Source organism: Berghia stephanieae, chromosome 5 (assembly GCF_034508935.2).
Source record: "Berghia stephanieae isolate SIO BIC M18660-M18661 chromosome 5, UCSD_Bste_1.3, whole genome shotgun sequence".
In the NCBI taxonomy this organism is placed as follows: Eukaryota; Metazoa; Mollusca; class Gastropoda; order Nudibranchia; family Aeolidiidae; genus Berghia; species Berghia stephanieae.
Genome location: NC_088364.1, coordinates 74,078,972 through 74,098,476, shown reverse-complemented (window position 1 = coordinate 74,098,476; position 19,505 = coordinate 74,078,972). Strand labels below are relative to the sequence as shown.

Sequence of the window (19,505 nt, the reverse complement as noted above, 5' to 3'; positions counted from 1 at the left end):
AGAATCCCAGAAATATTGTACTCTAGAAACAGACGCTGTGGTGTGTTGGAATTTAGTGTGCTAGAATCCCAGAAATATTGTACTCTAGAAACGGACACTGTGGTGTGTTGGAATTTAGTGTGCTAGAATCCCAGAAATATTGTACTCTAGAAACAGACACTGTGGTGTGTTGGAATTTAGTGTGCTAGAATCCCAGAAATATTGTACTCTAGAAACAGACGCTGTGGTGTGTTGGAATTTAGTGTGCTAGAATCCCAGAAATATTGTACTCTAGAAACGGACACTGTGGTGTGTTGGAATTTAGTGTGCTAGAATCCCAGAAATATTGTACTCTAGAAACAGACACTGTGGTGTGTTGGAATTTAGTGTGCTAGAATCCCGGAAATATTGTACTCTAGAAACAGACACTGTGGTGTGTTGGAATTTAGTGTGCTAGAATCCCGGAAATATTGTACTCTAGAAGCAGACACTGTAAAAACATGATGTGTTGCTCTATAGATGCCAATCAATCTGACAGATACAAGAAGAAGGCAATAAAAAGGTGGGTATTTAAGTGGTGACCACTGTATTTTAAAACCGCACATTACTCTAAATACAAACTAAATAAAAAATCAAGGCACCCGTGTTGGAAAATTTGCGGAAAATTTAATAACTCAACAAGAACAAAAAGTCATCAAAGCATTTAATAACAAAGTTGCCAACTTCATGGTTTTGTGGTTGTATCTGTGTACCTCTGTACCAGTCTCGTATCCATCATAGATGCAAGTTCTACACTGACCTATAAATAGAACGAAGGTAAAAAAATAAATAATTTTTTTTAAAATTATGAATACCATAAAACTAAAACATTAGAAAAAGGAGGAGGGGGGGAGGGGAGAAGAAGAAGAAGAAGAAGAAGAAGAAGAAGAAGAAGAAGAAGAAGAAGAAGAAGAAGAAGAAGAAGAAGAAGAAGAAGAAGAAGAAGAAGAAGAAGAAGACAATGAAGAAGAAGAAGACAATGAAAAACCAAAAAAAGTGATTTAACTAAAGAAAGAGTACTACAATTATCTATTCTTACTGTCGTCCACCTTACGTCATATTCATATAATGAAGGGGAAGAAGGAGGCTAGGATGGTAAATTGATTAATTTTTATCATTATTATTATTATTGTTGAAATCTGAGAGAATTATTTCAATTGTACACACAAACCTCTTTATACCCCCCCCCCCCCCCCCAAGGAAAAAAATAAATTTATCAGATTCATATCATTGTGATGGGTTTTTTTTTTTTTTTGTTGGTATAATAGCTGTTTAGATATTGTGATTAAAAGTATGATTTCTAAATTAGAGTTCAGACAGTGATTCCAAATACCGATGGTTGAGTCCAATACAACATTGACCCCATTCATTATACTGCCATATTTGATATACCTCCAATGATGCCTTGGTCCCAAACATCGCGGTATAACAAGGTTTTACTGTATTTATATAATGCTGATTGTGGTTTTAGCATAAAAGATGAAAATCAAGGGATATTACTCTTTTAAGGAATACCCTACGGTTGTCAATATCATTTACTGAGTTACCTCCACTGCATCCTACAGGGAAAGAATTGGAAGCTCAAATTAGTAAAAACAAAAAAGATACTTCATATGCTTAACACACGATCATTTCAATTTAAAATTTCAAACTACATAACCGAAAACCTCATTGAGAGATACGCCACAAACAATTCGAACTGCTTCAAAATCCCACAGACAAGAACACAAAACTACAGCAATTCTTTCTTCATTAGAACTATCTCGGAGTGGAATGGGCTGGATGAACTGGTCATCATGGCACGACACCTAAACGATTTCAAGGCTCGACTGACATGGTCCCGCGCCCAATGAGGACGCTGCTGAAATACAACCAGACCATTGGTTTCTTCAGCGCCAACCATACAGATACAGATACAGAATTTGTCGCTCCTCAAATGTTGGAATTTCCTACCAGTGTCTCCTTAGGTCATCCTCCTCCATTCAAACTTTTAAAACACAAATAAAAAAAACAAACCTGTTCCCAATGCAATTAATTATTTGTTTGTTTATGTATTTGTTTATTTCAATTAATATCTACATGTCTGTTAATGTAAAGTGCTTTAAAAATACTTGTTTAGACAGGGTAAAGCACTATAACAAGTCTTATTTATTATTATCATTATAGCAAAAATTGCCCACAACGAATATATTATTGAAACCAAATGACACCCAAATAAAAGTTGTTTTTATTTTAATCTTTAAAAATGTAAAATGAAAGAAGAGAATGATTCAAACAAAACAAAAAATTTAAAGAATCCATTTTTGAAATATTTTTTGAGAGAAATTTACCTGCTCATCAATATCAGTATCAGGAGATTCAGTTGTTTGTTCCTCGTCATCATAAACTAATTCAAACTTTCCTTTGGGTTTTCTCAGACCTAATGGTAAAAGAGAGGAAAGAAATAAACTTCACTAAAGACATTATATACAAGCATATATGGGGACATGGAGACATTAGGATATATCAGTTCCTTTTTTGAAAATATCTGTTTGGTGAGGGCTGTTGTCATTCATCAAGTCTGCTGATCAGCTATTCATGTCAACTTCATCAACTCATATCTGCTTTAGTGTGGCTATGTGGTCTAGTGGTATGACACTCGCTTTCGGATCGAAGGTCCTGGGTTCGAGCCTCGCACTCGGCGCATAGTTGAGTCCTTGGAAAAGGCTCTTTACTCAGATTCTTTCACTGTACTCAGGTGTAAAATGAGTACCTGGCCGTTAACAGCATTGTCTTTGTCCGAAAAATTGTAATGTCGCCTAACAGACGTCATGTCCCGTTCTACATGTTAAATGTTGCTGTTGACCAGGGACCCCTCGTAAAGCGCTTTGAGCACATTTAGTGGATATAAAGCTCAAATTTAAAAAAAAAATTTTTTAGACAAATTTTATCTGAAAGAAAACTTATATGGTCATTTGTTAAAATGTATAGTCGGAGAAAAAAAAGTTTTGAAAAGTTTCACAAAGGGAAATAATATTCTGAATAAATATTAAAGACACAAAATACTACAGTACCCTCCACTGAAATTCACATTCATAATTGTTTTGTAAATACAGTACCTCATAATGAACATGCTTGCAGCAAACTGTGAACAGAGCAGTAAATATTGTATATCATTTACTTTTTAAAGTGATACCAGACTGCTAGAAGTCATGGATTGTAAAAAGTAATGAACAAAAATGAATATAACAGCTTCAAAAACGAACAAAATACCAAACACTGAACGTTATATCTCTGTCGTCTATCTGGAATTGAGTAATGTATTTATTCTTTTTTTTGGTTGTTGGCTGAAGAAGGGTTTTGAGCCTGAAATGTTCCGTGTTTGGTATTCTGTTCTTTTTTGAATTTGTTATATTCATTTTTGTTTATCATTTACTTTTAAATTGAAGATTGTTTCAGAAGGTGTGAATAAAGCTTACCTGCACCTCCAAATATTTCAAGGGTAACAAAACCACCTGCGAATGAAAGCACTTTCCCAGTCTGAAAGAAAAAAAAAGAAAAGAAGAAGATAAGTATTGAATTGTAAGCTTCAATTTATTAGACGAAGACAGATACTGTGATGTTTCGGGTTTCCCTTTTATAAACAAAACCATGATGAATGAAACACTAAGGACGAATGAGATATGTGTGAATGGCATAGTTAAAGTTAAGACATTCATCAACCTGACAGATAAAACAAATACATGTTTACAAATTGTAAAGAGATATAATTCAGTTTTACATTTATTCCCTCCCCACATTGTGAGTGTATATGATCATTGAAATTGATTAGGAATTAAAATATGCTGGGTGGTTTATGTCACAACTTAAACATAAATTATTTCAAATCTAAAAAAGTCAATACTAAAACAATTTGTTTCAGGCGGTATGTAGGTATATCCAACAGTGTTTACAAGTTGTCGCTAGGAAAAGAAAAACAAATAGATCTAACCATCCCATAAATTTGTGTCTAATACTCGTCATTTATTGTTTGGGGATTGAATGAAGTGATAACTATCCACCTTTCTGGCTTGCAAAATCAACAATGACAAAAAAAAAAAAAAAATTAATAATAAGGATTAGACATCAACTGCATTCTATCTAGAATTAATACAATTTTAGCCTCTGACTAAAACAAAAAAAACAAAAATTTAAATGTATATTTTCTATGAAAACTATCAGAATCTATTATAAGTGAAAAAAAAAAGTGTCATACTTAGAAACAAGATTTGTGTCCTCTTGTCTTTTAGATAATTAATACAGTCAACGCTAGATATTGGGACACTGCTTAATTAGAACAACATGCCTGTGACAGAATGTTTTCTGTATAATTTCTACCACTAGTTAATTAGAATACAGGCTGTTATTCCCATTAAATGGAATCATTTCAGGAATTCATCAAACCTTTTAACAATTTCCATTCCATAAATATTAATAACTCATAATATAACCATTCGGTTTTCATACCTTAAAGTCTGAAACAACCGGAGTGTAGTCTTCACTCATCTCTAGAGTCTAAGAAATGAAGAAATAAAAAAATATGAAACTCAAGCACATTAGGAAAAAACAGGCTTATTTTAGGTTATAGCTCCAAACGAATTTAACAAGTCATATGAGAGAATTATATAAAATAAGCAAATTAGCATGATCATCTCAAAAATGAAAAGTAATGAAAATATTATTAACCAGATACAAAGACGTTACTGGCTAACAAACATGGGTGCCAGCAGGAAGAGGTGCTGAAACCTGAAACTAAAATCTCGACACTTTGCCAAACCTGAAAATGTTCCTTCTAAAAATGCGGCCTAAACTTTACTCTTATTTCATCACCGTTTTTATACCATTATTAAATGATTACACAGCAAACATATTGACACAATGAGGAAATTAATTTGATTTTAAAGCCAACTTATAATACATAGTGAAATACTCACAGTGCAGTTGAATCACATTTTCGAATTTTACCGATGCTATTAGGTTATTTTACTAAAAACACTAAAACCGGAGGTATTTGATTTCGAGATATCGCGAAATCGGAATTCCGGCATGAACCGTAAAAATGGCACCCATGCTAACAAAGCTGATTAAAATGCTTTTACATCTCACTACAATATTTTGAAAGTTCCTACCATAACTCTAGAAAACAAATCAACAAAATAAAAAATGTGTAAAAAATAAGCATCAATTAAAAAAAAAAATAGCTCCCATATCATAATTTCGGATAAAATCAATTCCTGAATAAAGATCATGAACTCAACATATTTTTTTTAAAATAACAAAACTCAAGACTTAATCTATTTATAATAACCGACAATCACTAAAAGTAGCTCCACTTTAAATTGATAGAAAAAGAAGCCCAACATCTGATTGTGATGTCTTTTGTCAATGAAAGAACAACAAATGCAACTATAACGACAGAGTTATCAAAGCTAATTTTAGAATAAGAACGATCTCACCTGATGAGAGCCAAGTGTTCCAGGTGTTCCCAACATAACAGAAGTAGAAGACATTGAAATTGAAGACATGTTGATTTACAAATTATTTTTGAGCATCTTCAAAGCTCTATACTACACAAAGGAAATATGGAATGTTAAAACTCAAAGAATCGTAAATTATGTTATTTGTGAAATGTCATTATATTAAGGGATATTTGCCATCTTTACTCACCTTATAAGCTAGGATATCTCCTGAGCATGGATTTCCTGAGAGGGCTTGACAACTCTCGACATCTAGAGGAGTAACTTCAACCTTTTGCAATTCAGAATTACCATAAGTTCCGTTGACAGTAACTTGTGTATTGTTTTCACCACCATCTGTTGGTTTCTGAAGAGAAGAAGATGCCAAACTCTTAAACTCATTGAAGTGTTGAACAAAAAGACATTAAGCTTATTTATCAAGCAATAATTTGTGATGTGCTACTGCTATCTATCGTTATTCTAACATTATTCATATTATTGAGATATTTTGGAAGACCTCTTATCTCTATCATGCAATGAAAAAAGAGAGAGAAAAGAAAAAGAAAAACAATAGAAGAGACCTGCAAGGGAAACATCAATCTAAAGTTTTCGGCCACAGAACCTGACATACCCTAATGAACAAAAGTATAAATAGTTCCATTGTCTGGCTGTGACCATCCATTTGAAATATTATGTTCTACAGTGGCATGTTGCAAGACCTTAGGAAAATCCAATATCAAAGTACATTTAATTTTTTTGTGTTTTAAAACACTAAAACTTTTCATTATGAGAAAATATGAGCATTTGTGATAGACTGATAAACTAAAACCACATCTCGGTTAATCAGTTAACTTAGTCTCCATGTCTTGTGTTATTTGTATGTGCATCAAGATTGACTTTGCTTGTCATCTTGTATATATTCAATTTGTTTCCCTTCCAATTTTCAAATTTCCAACTGATATGTCAATATTTTACAGCAGTCCTGACAATGTCAATATATCCATCCCAAACTGTATAAACATTCAACAGTCAATTACACCTTGCAATTCTTATTCTTCATTTTGATTTTTATCTGATACAGTCCAACATGTTATAGCAGACATCTGTATTGACAGACAGTTGACAAGAATAACAGTCATTTTATTCTCTATTGTCCTGCTTATTGTGGACATATATATTTTTTTTTATATGGTTCGATCTCAACCTCATACCACTTTAGAGACTGTTTAATGAGTACTTACTACGTATTTAGAACAAAGTAAGAAATACCTAAAAAATACTATGTATCAAACATCCCAAAGTCAGAATGAAAAATTGGGTAAACAATGTTAAGATCTGGTTGGTAGAAAATAGTAAAACTGAGGTTATTGTTTGAAATCTGAAGAAACTGGATATTTGTAATGTAGATTTTAAAAATTTTATTTAGAGAATGAAACAGTTGCTGAGACTAAAATTGCCATTTTGTTCATTGTATGGACATGAACCATCAAATTAATATAATATGCAAAGGATTAGTTCTGGAATCACGCAGATTTGGACAACTTGCTAAATCCCATGACCAAATTTCTTCAAAAAACTTTAGTTTCATCAATTATTCTTTCACAAATTCCAACAATTACAAAAACCAAGCGTCTAGACTAGTATTAAAGTAGAAAAAAATGGAAGGAAATTCAGGTGCAAAACAATGCTTTTAGACCTGTACTGGCTCCCTGTTTTAGATAAAATTGCTTATAAAATTGCTCTTCTTTCTCATAAATGTATCTACAATAGAGCACGAAGTTATAAGTAATATGGTTGAATCGAGAAATTAGAGATCAAGTGGGAAATCAAGTCTTGTAATTCCTAAGAAAGGCTCTAAAAGAATTTTATGTAGAACTTTTAATAATCCTACCCCAGATATGTGGAATACTTTATGTTCAAAATCCGCTTTTAAACTAAACCAACGAATTTTAGAATGTCCATTATAAACTATACTGTTTATTTTATTTTTATTTGAATGCATTTTAATGTAAATTTGTTTAGGATGGCTGATGTTATTTTTGCAATTTGAGCTGTACCACAGAAAAGCAGGTTATAAAATAAATTTCATTATAATTATTATTATTAGTCAAAAGAAATAAATAAGCTTACCTGTTTTACGGTGGAAACATTCGTCAGCATATCTCTGGTTGGGTCAGCAAAACCATTTGACTGATGTTGAGGATTCAACCTAGGACTTTTGTTCCTTGAACAGATGGTGACCCCATTCTGGCTGCGAGTTACATTGCATGAGGTATTACTGAGTTTTCGACGCTGGAGAAGTTCAATGAATTTGGCTTCACAGTCGTAACTCGGACTTGATGAGGGAACATTCAGCTTCTCTGTGGCATAGGTTTGATGTCCATGGCTATAATTTGAAGCTTGATCACAACTGTGCTTCCTAGAGGGTGATTTGAATTCATCAATTAGGTCACTATTAGACTTGATGACTGCAGAATCAACAGCTCTGGAAGTGACAGGTGAATCATCTGACTGGGTTTTATCATTTGAAGATATTGATGACTTGCTTTTAGCTGAAAGGGGAGAAACTGATTCTGAACTTCCTTTGATAATGACTGGGAAATTAGGGCTAGTGCTTGTATTACTACTATTGGATCTTAATGAGTCTAATATACCAACTGTAGATCTCATCAAATATTTCCTACAAGTTGGTGTTAGATCTTTATACTTCTTTGACGTAGATTTAGGTCCTAATCTTTCCTTCTCATCATCTTTAGCGTAATCTCTGATATTATCAGTACTCCTTTGAAAATTAGAGGTCTCTCTTCTACCATCATCATCATTGTTCACCTTTTCATCAGCCTTCGTAACATCGTTTTGTTTTCCCTCTTCATCAGTCTTATCTACTACAGAATCATCAGAATCAGATGAAAAGGTAACTTTGTTATTTTGAGGCTGCATGTTCCAGGGCAAATTTAATATAGAACTTCTCGGCTTATCTTCAACTCTAACAACAGATTTTAGTCCTTCTTTGCCCTTTGGCTTTTTCTTTCTTCTCCTTCTCTTTCTTTTAATAGATGCCATTGAAGTATCAGCAATAAACTCATCCTTATCAACAGGAGACACGTTCAGATCATTAGTAGGAACTTCTGTATCACAAGATAGCTTTCCAGATTCAATATAACTGTCTAATTTGTCTAAAAGTTTTCTTCTTTGTTCCTCAATTGCAGAAACATCCATTAAATCTCTGCGAAAAGCTTCAGCCGGAGTACTAATATGATCCTCTTCAGTTAAGGCTAGTGGAACTGCAATGTTTTCCAATGATATGTTAGACTTCAAATGTCTTTTTTTCTCATCTGCATCTTTTTTGTCCTTCTTTTTCTTCAAACGTCTTTTTTTCCCATCTGCATCTTTTTTGTCCTTCTTCTTCTTCAAATGTCTTTTTTTCCCATCTGCATCTTTTTTGTCCTTCTTTTTCTTCTTTCTCTTGCACAATAAATCACTATCCGTTTTGTTTTCAAATTCTAAATTGATATTGTCTGATGAACCTTTATGACTGACAAAATCCGATTTTTCTATATCCTCTTCTGTCAGTCTGGATGTTAAAACATTGTGCTCATCATCTTTTTTGGTTTGGTATGTCTCAGTCCCAACCGAAACTTGTGAATAATCACTATCTTCATCTCCATCCTCTTGTCTCTTCTTTTTAATTTCATGTGTTGTGTCATGACAGGATTGCTCGGATTCCACATCTGGAATATTAGACAAGTTTTCATGATCTGTTGACTCAGATCTTTTCCTTTTAAGTGAATCATTATTTGTAGATATCCTTTCTTTATCTTGTAGAAATCTTGATGTGTCCCCATTATCTTTTAGTACAGCATTTCTGAAAGGTAAACGGAAAATACTTGAAAAGGACGTCTGTGTATTACTTAACCAAATGGACAAAGCTAACAAGTGCGCTCATTTTGTAACCAAGTCTTTTAATACAATAAAACCAGTTAAATCAAAAATGTCTAAGCCAAAAAGAAATATAAATGCATTTTCACCTTTGTATCTGTTAACCAAGTATTGATAACCAAAAGCCACTATGCTCAAACTATCTTTAAACTAAAAAAATATAATTACAGAATGACTGAATAAGCTGAGAAAAAAATTGTCTCTGTCCAAAACAATTGTAATTTCGCCTAACAGGCTTCCTGTCACACCCTAAATGTTAAATGTTGCAGTTGGCCAGGGACCCCCTGTAAAGTACTTTGAGCACGCTCTTAGTGGATATTGCAAAATAAAAGCTCAATTTAAATTGAAATCCCCAATAGAATATTTACTGTTTATTGATCAAATTTCTGTATTTGAATGATCAATAAATGAATTTAAGAAATATAAAAGAGAAAAAAAAAAGGAAGAGAGGGGGGGAAAAGAAATAAATCAAAACAAACTCTTCCCATTTTTTGGTCCAGCAAGCAACTGGGACAAAGTATTATCACTTCCTAACATCGACCTGACCCGCTCCATCCATCTTCTCTGACACACACACATTTACAATGCTTAGTGGATTAGTGTAATAAATAGCACTATTTTCATGCTATGAGTCAGTTAGTGGTCCCCTGCTCTCACTTTCACTTAGCGGTTATACAGCCATCTACTACAGGCCATGGTTCCCATAATATGACTGTCCTAACGATTCCTCGAGAATGTCTGATGTTGAAAAAGAACCGGTTCTTATTTCCTTAAACTTAAACATGCTTCAGACTGCCCGACAATAGTTCAGGGGGTCTCCCCTCCCTAATGAAAAAAATCCCACTCTTTCTATTCTCCCTCCTCATTTTTTAAAAAACAAAGTGGCAATTCGGACGAGTTTGAATAGTTTCCCATGGCTATTCAGACTCAAAGTCTAATATGCATGCATAGACACAAGGGGGGAAGGGGTGGCGGGCAGTTGGCAAAATTGGAACTAATATAGAAATAGAAGAACAAAGTTCAGAAGAAATTCTGTTTTGCCCATATCACACTGACTGTGCTCATACCCATACTTCAGTCTGTAGATGGATTGTTATCGGCTACCGGTCTGACACTATCACTCTGCGGCTATGTGGTCTAGTGGTATGACACTCGCTTTCGGATCAGAAGGTCCAGGGTTCGAGCCCCGCGCTCAGCGCATAGTTGAGTTGGAAAAGGCTCTTTACTCACATTCTCTCACCGTACTCGGGTGTAAAATGAGTACCTGGCTTTTAACAGTGTTGTCTTTGTCCAAAAAATTGTAATATCGCCTAACAGGCGGCATGTCCCGTCCTACATGTTAAATGTTGCTGTTGACCAGGGAACCCTTGTAAAGCGCTTTGAGCACATTTAGTGGATATTGCCCTATATAAAGCTCAATTTTTTTTTTTTTTTATTATTATCACAATATTTTTTTAAATCCTGATTTTGTTATGTTGTTAGAAAAGCTTTTCCTTTAGGTCAGTTATTTTAACTTATTATGCTCTTTTTGATTTCTAACTGGACTTCCACTTGATCTATGGTTTTGTCTTTATCATCAAATAAGGGGGGTTTAGACTTCTTTAGTTACTATACCATTACTGTTTTTTTCATAATTTGCATCAATTTTATGTAATTATCAATCGAACCATTATCAATAATTAAAATATTAAAAAAAAAAAAACAACAAAAAACCAGACGAGTCTGAATAATCTGTTGACTGCAGATATGCATTGTAATTTGAGTCCCAATCATGACGTAACTATAGTCGGCCATGGTCCCAATGCAATAGCCACGGGAGACAATTCAGCCTTTTTAAAACTCAACTTCAACCAATCCAAAGTGGAAATCAATCTCCATGAGGTAAATAAAGCCAGAGACCCTAACGGGGCCCTCGCACAAAAGTTTCACTTACTGCGAAATGCTTACGACAATAGAATCATTGTCTCGCAGTATTTCTGTTCTTTCCGAGTTAGGTAAACGGCAGCCATCCAGCCAAAGTTGACATTGGCAAAGTGCATTTTCAATTGAAACTTTTTGGAAAATTGAGATATCATCATACGTTGAAAGTATTCTCTTTGTTACATCAGATATGAATGGGCATTGTGCTTTTGAGATAAGTAACCAAAATGGATCTCCAAATTTATGTAATGGGTTGTTGTCAAGTCGCACATCAACAATTCTGACGCGAATGGAGGCTGCCATCTTGAAATGATCTAATGTTTACCTTTCCACGAACAACTCGCTTTTTTCGTTGTAAAAACGAAAGCGGAAACAGCAACGGAGCCAAATCTGAATTGCCAACTTGACGTTTTCATGGTGTTAAAACCCTTTCGTTTAAATGATATGAAAAAAATTCTGGTCAAATTTAGTTTGGCATCTTTTTTTTTTTTTTTTTTTTTTTTTTTTTTTTTTTTTTTTTTTTTTTTTTTTTGATGATTATCTACATAAACAGATTTTCGTTTATGTTGCCGATGTGGACTCGAGTGCGAATTTTCCCCCTTGGACGAAGAGGAGATGCAATTTACATCTATCAAGATCATAATCTCATTAATCATGGGAACGGAATAAAAACTAAATAAATGTTTATTTCTACTTTTTTTTTTGTCTGCATGTACACCGGTTAATTATTTTCTATGATAACTTTATATAAAAGGGGGAGGGGTGACAAATTTGGCATTTTTAGACTGTCGGGTATAGGTATTTCTGGCATCGTAGAATCAACACCGAAGCCGAAAGTAGAGAAATGAAAGTAGCCTTCTAGAGATGATACTATCTGGTAGTGCTGGGTCGAGTTTGAAACGATCAAATCGAGCGGGTTTTCGATCGAGTCCTCTAAAATCGAGTCGGTTTCGAGCGGGTTTCGAGTCAGTGACGTCATCGAGCAGTGATTCGTTTGAAAAAAAAAAAACACGAGCATCTCGGTTGCCACAGGAAACTTCACAGTCCCCTCCCTCTCTTATGTCTGTGGCTGGCTTGACTGCAACTGGTTATGATGGGGGCTACCAGATGGCCAAGTTCAAAATTGGTTACTAAGAAATGTTTTTCTATTATTATTCATTTTTTTTTTTAAATCTTTTATTTAAAAAAAAAATGAAAAGATAAGTTTTATCCAACTGTAGTCGATTGTTTTATTAATTAAAATCAATGAGTTTTTCAAGGGAGTCAGGATGATTGTGGTGTTTGATAATGTGAGGTTCTATTTGACTATTTGGCCAAGAAAAAATCTGGCTGTTTGGAAGCCTTGATTTTATTTATTTTAATTAATTTTTTTTTATGATCGTTCGTCGCATCACACGCACACACCCACACACGCACGCACACACAGGCACACACACGCACACACACACACACACACACGCCATCAAAACTGCATCAGTTGTTGATTTGGTGATGGGGTGGCACGTCAACCCCCCCCCCCCCCCCCCCCCCCTAATCAGAGAAGGAATACAGCGATATTCACCTTGACATATTTCATATTTATGTCGCGCCAAAAGTTGTCGGGTGTAACCTACATAACCGCCCCCACCTCACATTTGTCACTGGTCGTCATCGAGGCGCGCGCTTTCTTGCTTTGTCGGTTACCTTTCATCACACATGTTCAAATCTTTATCTTATAGCCTATTTACTACTGCTATTAATTTTATTTAAACAGGTGATATTACGGTTGTTGCCTTTCCTGCTCTCGGCTTAGTTAGGTTGCTTTAAAATTTGGGCAGGAATATGAATATTTAACATTGTTACTTCCTGTTTAGTTTTTCTTTGTGTATGTATGTATGTGTGTGTGTGTGTGTGTGTGTGTGTGTGTGTGTGTGTGCTGTTGTTGTTGTTGTGGCTGTTGTTGTTTTGTTGAGTTTTGGGGGGTTTTTTTGTTTTGGTTTTTTTTTTTTTTTTTTTTGGGGGGGGGGGGTGCTTTTCTGACATCCAAACACCAAACCCGAGACTATTTATTTATTTACATTTAGTTACTTTGTTTGGTTTCTTTTTTTTCTCTTCATTTTGTTGTGTTTTTTTTTTTTGTGTTTTTTTTTTTTTGTTTTGTTTGTTTTTGTTTCCTTTTTTTGGGAATGGGAAGAAGGGGTAGTTTTATCCTTAGTCTTTTTAAAAGATGTATGGGATTACCTAACTTGGAACGCACAATAGGGATCGGCGTCGTTTCTGAGTTCAGTCAATTTGTTTTTAATTTTTTTTATTGCTCAGTCCATTAAAGTGGAAGTAGGTATGTAGCTGGGTGGACGCTATTTTAGATCAACGGAAAGCACTTTTCGATTTACTAGCATCCTATTAAAAGTTTGGGGTCCCAATAGCTCAGTAGGTAGTGCACTCGCTTAACATGCAAGGGAACTGGGCTCGATTCCGGGTGAAGTAGATACATATATTCTGACCCCTTGTCTACCTAGTAGTGATTGGGAAGCAAAGTCTGTTAAATCTGGCGGAAAGTTCCTTGCGATAGACTAATGGGCAATTGCTTTCGTAAGTTTTCCGATATGGAAACCGGACTGAACTCCGGCTTCATCGGGCCCAATAGCTCTGAAGAAGTACTTTTTAAAAAAAAGATTAAAAGCATGCATTTGTTGCGATCCTTAATGTTGTGATTATTAGTTGTTCTGTGGCTCAGCGGTAAGGTGTCTCTTCTTGTCATAAATCAAGCGATGTTAAGCGTTGTAAGTGGTCGAGTGGGTGACAGTGATCCTGGAAAATTCTGATCCCGAAGTTAAGTCCTTGTGTAAGGCACTTACCACACATTACTTTACTCGACTCAGGTGTGAATGTATAACTATCTATAAGCAGTGACGGATACTATTAAGAGTTTTAGTACAAAAAAGACCCGAAACAGGCGACTGGTACTTTATGAAATGGATGTAGGTTTGTATGGCCTGCTAGGGGGAAAATTGAATTATTATGAAGTTCATTGATCCGTGGAAATGAGCTTTGAATTCATACACTTGCTTGACCACTCCGATTCCAATATAAACGACTGATTAATATTCCCATATTATAAACTATAGTTAGCTGAAAATCTTTCTCTGTCGGGTCCCCAAAAGTATGGAATAAATTAGACAAAGAAATCAAAGACGCTCCCGAGCTTTAATAATTTTAGGATTCTTTTGAAACTATTCCTTTTCAGATAAGTTAGCAATAGTATTTGTTTTGTGTTTTTTTCTTCCTAGGTATGGTCTTTTAGGAGCAATTTGTGAATTCTGCGAGCTGTTTTGATTGATGATTACATTAACATGTGTTGATATTTATTTTATTAAGGTGATGATGATGCTGGGCTGCTGCTCCTGCTGATAATGATGGTGAAGATAAATAAATTATAAAAATAATGATAAATAAAATTCCCGTTATTCATCCCATAGGGGAGGTTTTTTCTCTACGGTCTATTCTAAGGGAAGACTGGAATAACCCAGGCGTCAGCCACAGTGCAGCGCCGCAAATTGAGCTAGGACGAGGTGACTTGCTCAAGGCCACACAGTGCAGCGGCGGGTGATCGAACTCGGTACCTTTGGGGTGCGAACCAAAGACCGAACCGCTGAGCCACGCTGCCCCTAATGATGATGATGATGATGATGATGATGATGATGATGATGATGATGATGATGATGATGATGATGATGATGATGGGAACTAACAAATTACACAGGCATCTAACATTGAAACATTCCATATTCAAAGCTAACGTTTTACTTTACTGTAGGGTAGTGTTCATTGATAGATGGATGCGTGTGTGTCATAGAAATAGCCATAGTGTCTGTCTGTCTGTCTGTCTGTGTGTGTGTGTGTGTGTGTGTGTGTGTGTGTGTGTGATATTCAACCTTTAGTAGGTTTAATGAAGTCTTGTCACACACGCGTGATACACCTACACGAATTTCCCTGCCACCCAGACACACTAACATCTGACAAGAAATGAGGGCTGTGGAAGAACCACAGACTACCGTGTGCAAACGTTGGCGATTGGTATCGGATGGCAAACTGTGACCGTTTGATATGATTCGAAACACTCGTTACTCGTTACCCCTCAACTCGCTCGGATCGTGATCGTCTCAAGTCTCAAGATCGTCTCAAGCTCGTCTCAAGCTCGTCTCTACTCGTCAACTCGAATGATCGTTTTATCAACTCGCTCTTCCGGAATTGAGATCGGACGGTGACTCGTGGCTTCGCGCTCGGATGTCGATCGAGTAAAAGCGATCGAATAACCCAACACTACTATCTGGATCTAGACCTATCTATCTAGTTAGATAAGTAGCTCACAGTGAGAAAACAATCGGAAGAGAAATTAATTGATGTTTTGTTTACCATGAAAGATAACGAATGCTTACAAGTCTTTGGAAAGAACATTATCTTGACACCGTATGAAGCTTATCATGTACCTAAGTAAGTAACTTTTCTTTTCGAAGTGATCTAACTCTAACTCTATCTAGACTTATATCTCCGGGAAAATAAACTAGGTCTCACTAATTATTTCTCCGAACGGTTTCCGTTCTCAAGATTATTTTGTTATTTGCGAGAGTGTCTGTGTGAATGATGAACGGGGAGGCCTTCCAAAAGCTCCTACATCCCTAGTATTCTTGTTCTAGTAGTAGTAGGAGTAGGGGTTTGGGAGGGAAGAGACTTTTTAAAAATTTTAAAAAAGTCCCCCCCCCCCCCCCTCCAAAACCCCCTACTAGAACATTATAAAAAAACAAGAATACTGGGGATGTAGGAAGACCTCCTGATGAATGTGTATGCATTTTTGGGGGGTTTTCTTTTGTCTTTTATTCCCACCTTTCTGTTAGTGTTAGACTTCTATGAGTTTGTGGATCCTCCTGTATTTCAGCCTCTGTTCCCGTCTTGAGACTTTGGTTTTGTTATTTAGGTTTACTTCTTTCTCTCTTTGATAGTGCGTGCGAAGTGCAAAAGTAAACCCATCGGAGTTTTCCGATAGCAAAAACTTTGAAAAATCTTCTTTGTCAACATATGCCTTAAAACACTAGCTTGATGATTCGTAGCATTCCCTGTCCACTCTTGTGCAATCGACATTGCGTCAGTAACCTATCACTACGGGAAAACTGGAGGCTAGCCGACCAATCGAGAAATAGAGTCGGTCTACTGCACCAGGGTCTGCTGATATCCAAACCAATAGTTTTTTGGGGAAAAAAGTTTACAGATTAACTTTTTTTCTTTCTTTTAATAACAACAGACTAATTTATATTCTCCCCTTTGCAATAGGTATCACGGATGGATGGAATCAGAAAAACTAAGAGAACTAACAGCAATCTGAACGTCTGACTCTAGAGCAAGGGAAAATGACATGCAAGCACAAAAGGAGAAATGATGTTGATAGTAAAAGTCTTTTTCTTAAAATTTCATTGAGAATCTTTATTTTTCACCGTTTTGTAACATACTTATTTTTAAGAGTTTTTTTTTTTTTTTTTTTTTTGTTGTTGTTGTTGTTGAATGAACCAGGTCTTTTTAAAGTGCTTGAGCATGTTAAATGAATATTGTGCGATATAAAAGCTCAAATTTTTTTTCTACAGCTTTTTACAGGGTTTTTAATTTTTATGAGGTTTTCAAGATATTTTTAAGCTAACCTGTAACAATATGTTATTCACAAATAAATTTTTTTATGAAAGCACAGTCTTTTTTTTGCCGGAAATCAAACAAATTCGGGCAGGACAATTAGTTACTTTGTTTGGTTTCTTTTTTTTCTCTTCATTTTGTTGTGTTTTTTTTTTTTGGTGTTTTTTTTTTTTGTTTTGTTTGTTTTTGTTTCCTTTTTTTGGGAATGGGAAGAAGGGGTAGTTTTAATCCTTAGTCTTTTTAAAAGATGTATGGGATTACCTAACTTGGAACGCACAATAGGGATCGGCGTCGTTTCTGAGTTCAGTCAATTTGTTTTTAATTTTTTTTATTGCTCAGTCCATTAAAGTGGAAGTAGGTATGTAGCTGGGTGGACGCTATTTTAGATCAACGGAAAGCACTTTTCGATTTACTAGCATCCTATTAAAAGTTTGGGGTCCCAATAGCTCAGTAGGTAGTGCACTCGCTTAACATGCAAGGGAACTGGGCTCGATTCCGGGTGAAGTAGATACATATATTCTGACCCCTTGTCTACCTAGTAGTGATTGGGAAGCAAAGTCTGTTAAATCTGGCGGAAAGTTCCTTGCGATAGACTAATGGGCAATTGCTTTCGTAAGTTTTCCGATATGGAAACCGGACTGAACTCCGGCTTCATCGGGCCCAATAGCTCTGAAGAAGTACTTTTTAAAAAAAAGATTAAAAGCATGCATTTGTTGCGATCCTTAATGTTGTGATTATTAGTTGTTCTGTGGCTCAGCGGTAAGGTGTCTCTTCTTGTCATAAATCAAGCGATGTTAAGCGTTGTAAGTGGTCGAGTGGGTGACAGTGATCCTGGAAAATTCTGATCCCGAAGTTAAGTCCTTGTGTAAGGCACTTACCACACATTACTTTACTCGACTCAGGTGTGAATGTATAACTATCTATAAGCAGTGACGGATACTATTAAGAGTTTTAGTACAAAAAAGACCCGAAACAGGCGACTGGTACTTTATGAAATGGATGTAGGTTTGTATGGCCTGCTAGGGGAAAATTGAATTATTATGAAGTTCATTGATCCGTGGAAATGAGCTTTGAATTCATACACTTGCTTGACCACTCCGATTCCAATATAAACGACTGATTAATATTCCCATATTATAAACTATAGTTAGCTGAAAATCTTTCTCTGTCGGGTCCCCAAAAGTATGGAATAAATTAGACAAAGAAATCAAAGACGCTCCCGAGCTTTAATAATTTTAGGATTCTTTTGAAACTATTCCTTTTCAGATAAGTTAGCAATAGTATTTGTTTTGTTTTTTTCTTCCTAGGTATGGTCTTTTAGGAGCAATTTGTGAATTCTGCGAGCTGTTTTGATTGATGATTACATTAACATGTGTTGATATTTATTTTATTAAGGTGATGATGATGCTGGGCTGCTGCTCCTGCTGATAATGATGGTGAAGATAAATAAATTATAAAAATAATGATAAATAAAATTCCCGTTATTCATCCCATAGGGGAGGTTTTTCTCTACGGTCTATTCTAAGGGAAGACTGGAATAACCCAGGCGTCAGCCACAGTGCAGCGCCGCAAATTGAGCTAGGACGAGGTGACTTGCTCAAGGCCACACAGTGCAGCGGCGGGTGATCGAACTCGGTACCTTTGGGGTGCGAACCAAAGACCGAACCGCTGAGCCACGCTGCCCCTAATGATGATGATGATGATGATGATGATGATGATGATGATGATGATGATGATGATGATGATGATGATGATGATGGGAACTAACAAATTACACAGGCATCTAACATTGAAACATTCCATATTCAAAGCTAACGTTTTACTTTACTGTAGGGTAGTGTTCATTGATAGATGGATGCGTGTGTGTCATAGAAATAGCCATAGTGTCTGTCTGTCTGTCTGTCTGTGTGTGTGTGTGTGTGTGTGTGTGTGTGTGTGTGATATTCAACCTTTAGTAGGTTTAATGAAGTCTTGTCACACACGCGTGATACACCTACACGAATTTCCCTGCCACCCAGACACACTAACATCTGACAAGAAATGAGGGCTGTGGAAGAACCACAGACTACCGTGTGCAAACGTTGGCGATTGGTATCGGATGGCAAACTGTGACCGTTTGATATGATTCGAAACACTCGTTACTCGTTACCCCTCAACTCGCTCGGATCGTGATCGTCTCAAGTCTCAAGATCGTCTCAAGCTCGTCTCAAGCTCGTCTCTACTCGTCAACTCGAATGATCGTTTTATCAACTCGCTCTTCCGGAATTGAGATCGGACGGTGACTCGTGGCTTCGCGCTCGGATGTCGATCGAGTAAAAGCGATCGAATAACCCAACACTACTATCTGGATCTAGACCTATCTATCTAGTTAGATAAGTAGCTCACAGTGAGAAAACAATCGGAAGAGAAATTAATTGATGTTTTGTTTACCATGAAAGATAACGAATGCTTACAAGTCTTTGGAAAGAACATTATCTTGACACCGTATGAAGCTTA

General features: G+C 35.9%; 1 protein-coding gene across 1 annotated transcript; it reads right to left on the bottom strand.

Moving 5' to 3' along the window:
• Positions 1 to 625: 625 nt before the first annotated feature.
• LOC144973591 (uncharacterized) lies at positions 626 to 11,702 on the bottom strand. The gene is made up of 7 exons (XM_078916224.1): positions 11,365 to 11,702; positions 7,623 to 9,357; positions 5,704 to 5,859; positions 4,504 to 4,551; positions 3,477 to 3,537; positions 2,349 to 2,437; positions 626 to 778 (listed from the first exon to the last, which is right to left on the bottom strand). The coding sequence occupies exons 1-7, from the start codon at positions 11,652 to 11,654 to the stop codon at positions 704 to 706; spliced, it is 2,454 nt and encodes an 817-aa protein (XP_078772350.1). The 5' UTR covers positions 11,655 to 11,702; the 3' UTR covers positions 626 to 703.
• Positions 11,703 to 19,505: the final 7,803 nt, after the last annotated feature.

Bases quoted from the DNA above. Each gene is read 5' to 3' on its own strand.
- LOC144973591 (XM_078916224.1), bottom strand. From the start codon at position 11,654: ATGGCAGCCTCCATTCGCGTCAGAATTGTTGATGTGCGACTTGACAAC. The intron at 5,860-7,622 runs GTAAGCTTATTT...TCTTCTCTTCAG, and splicing joins ATGTTTCCACCGTAAAACAG to AAACCAACAGATGGTGGTGA. The intron at 4,552-5,703 runs GTGAGTAAAGAT...TTCATTTCTTAG, and splicing joins GAGATATCCTAGCTTATAAG to ACTCTAGAGATGAGTGAAGA.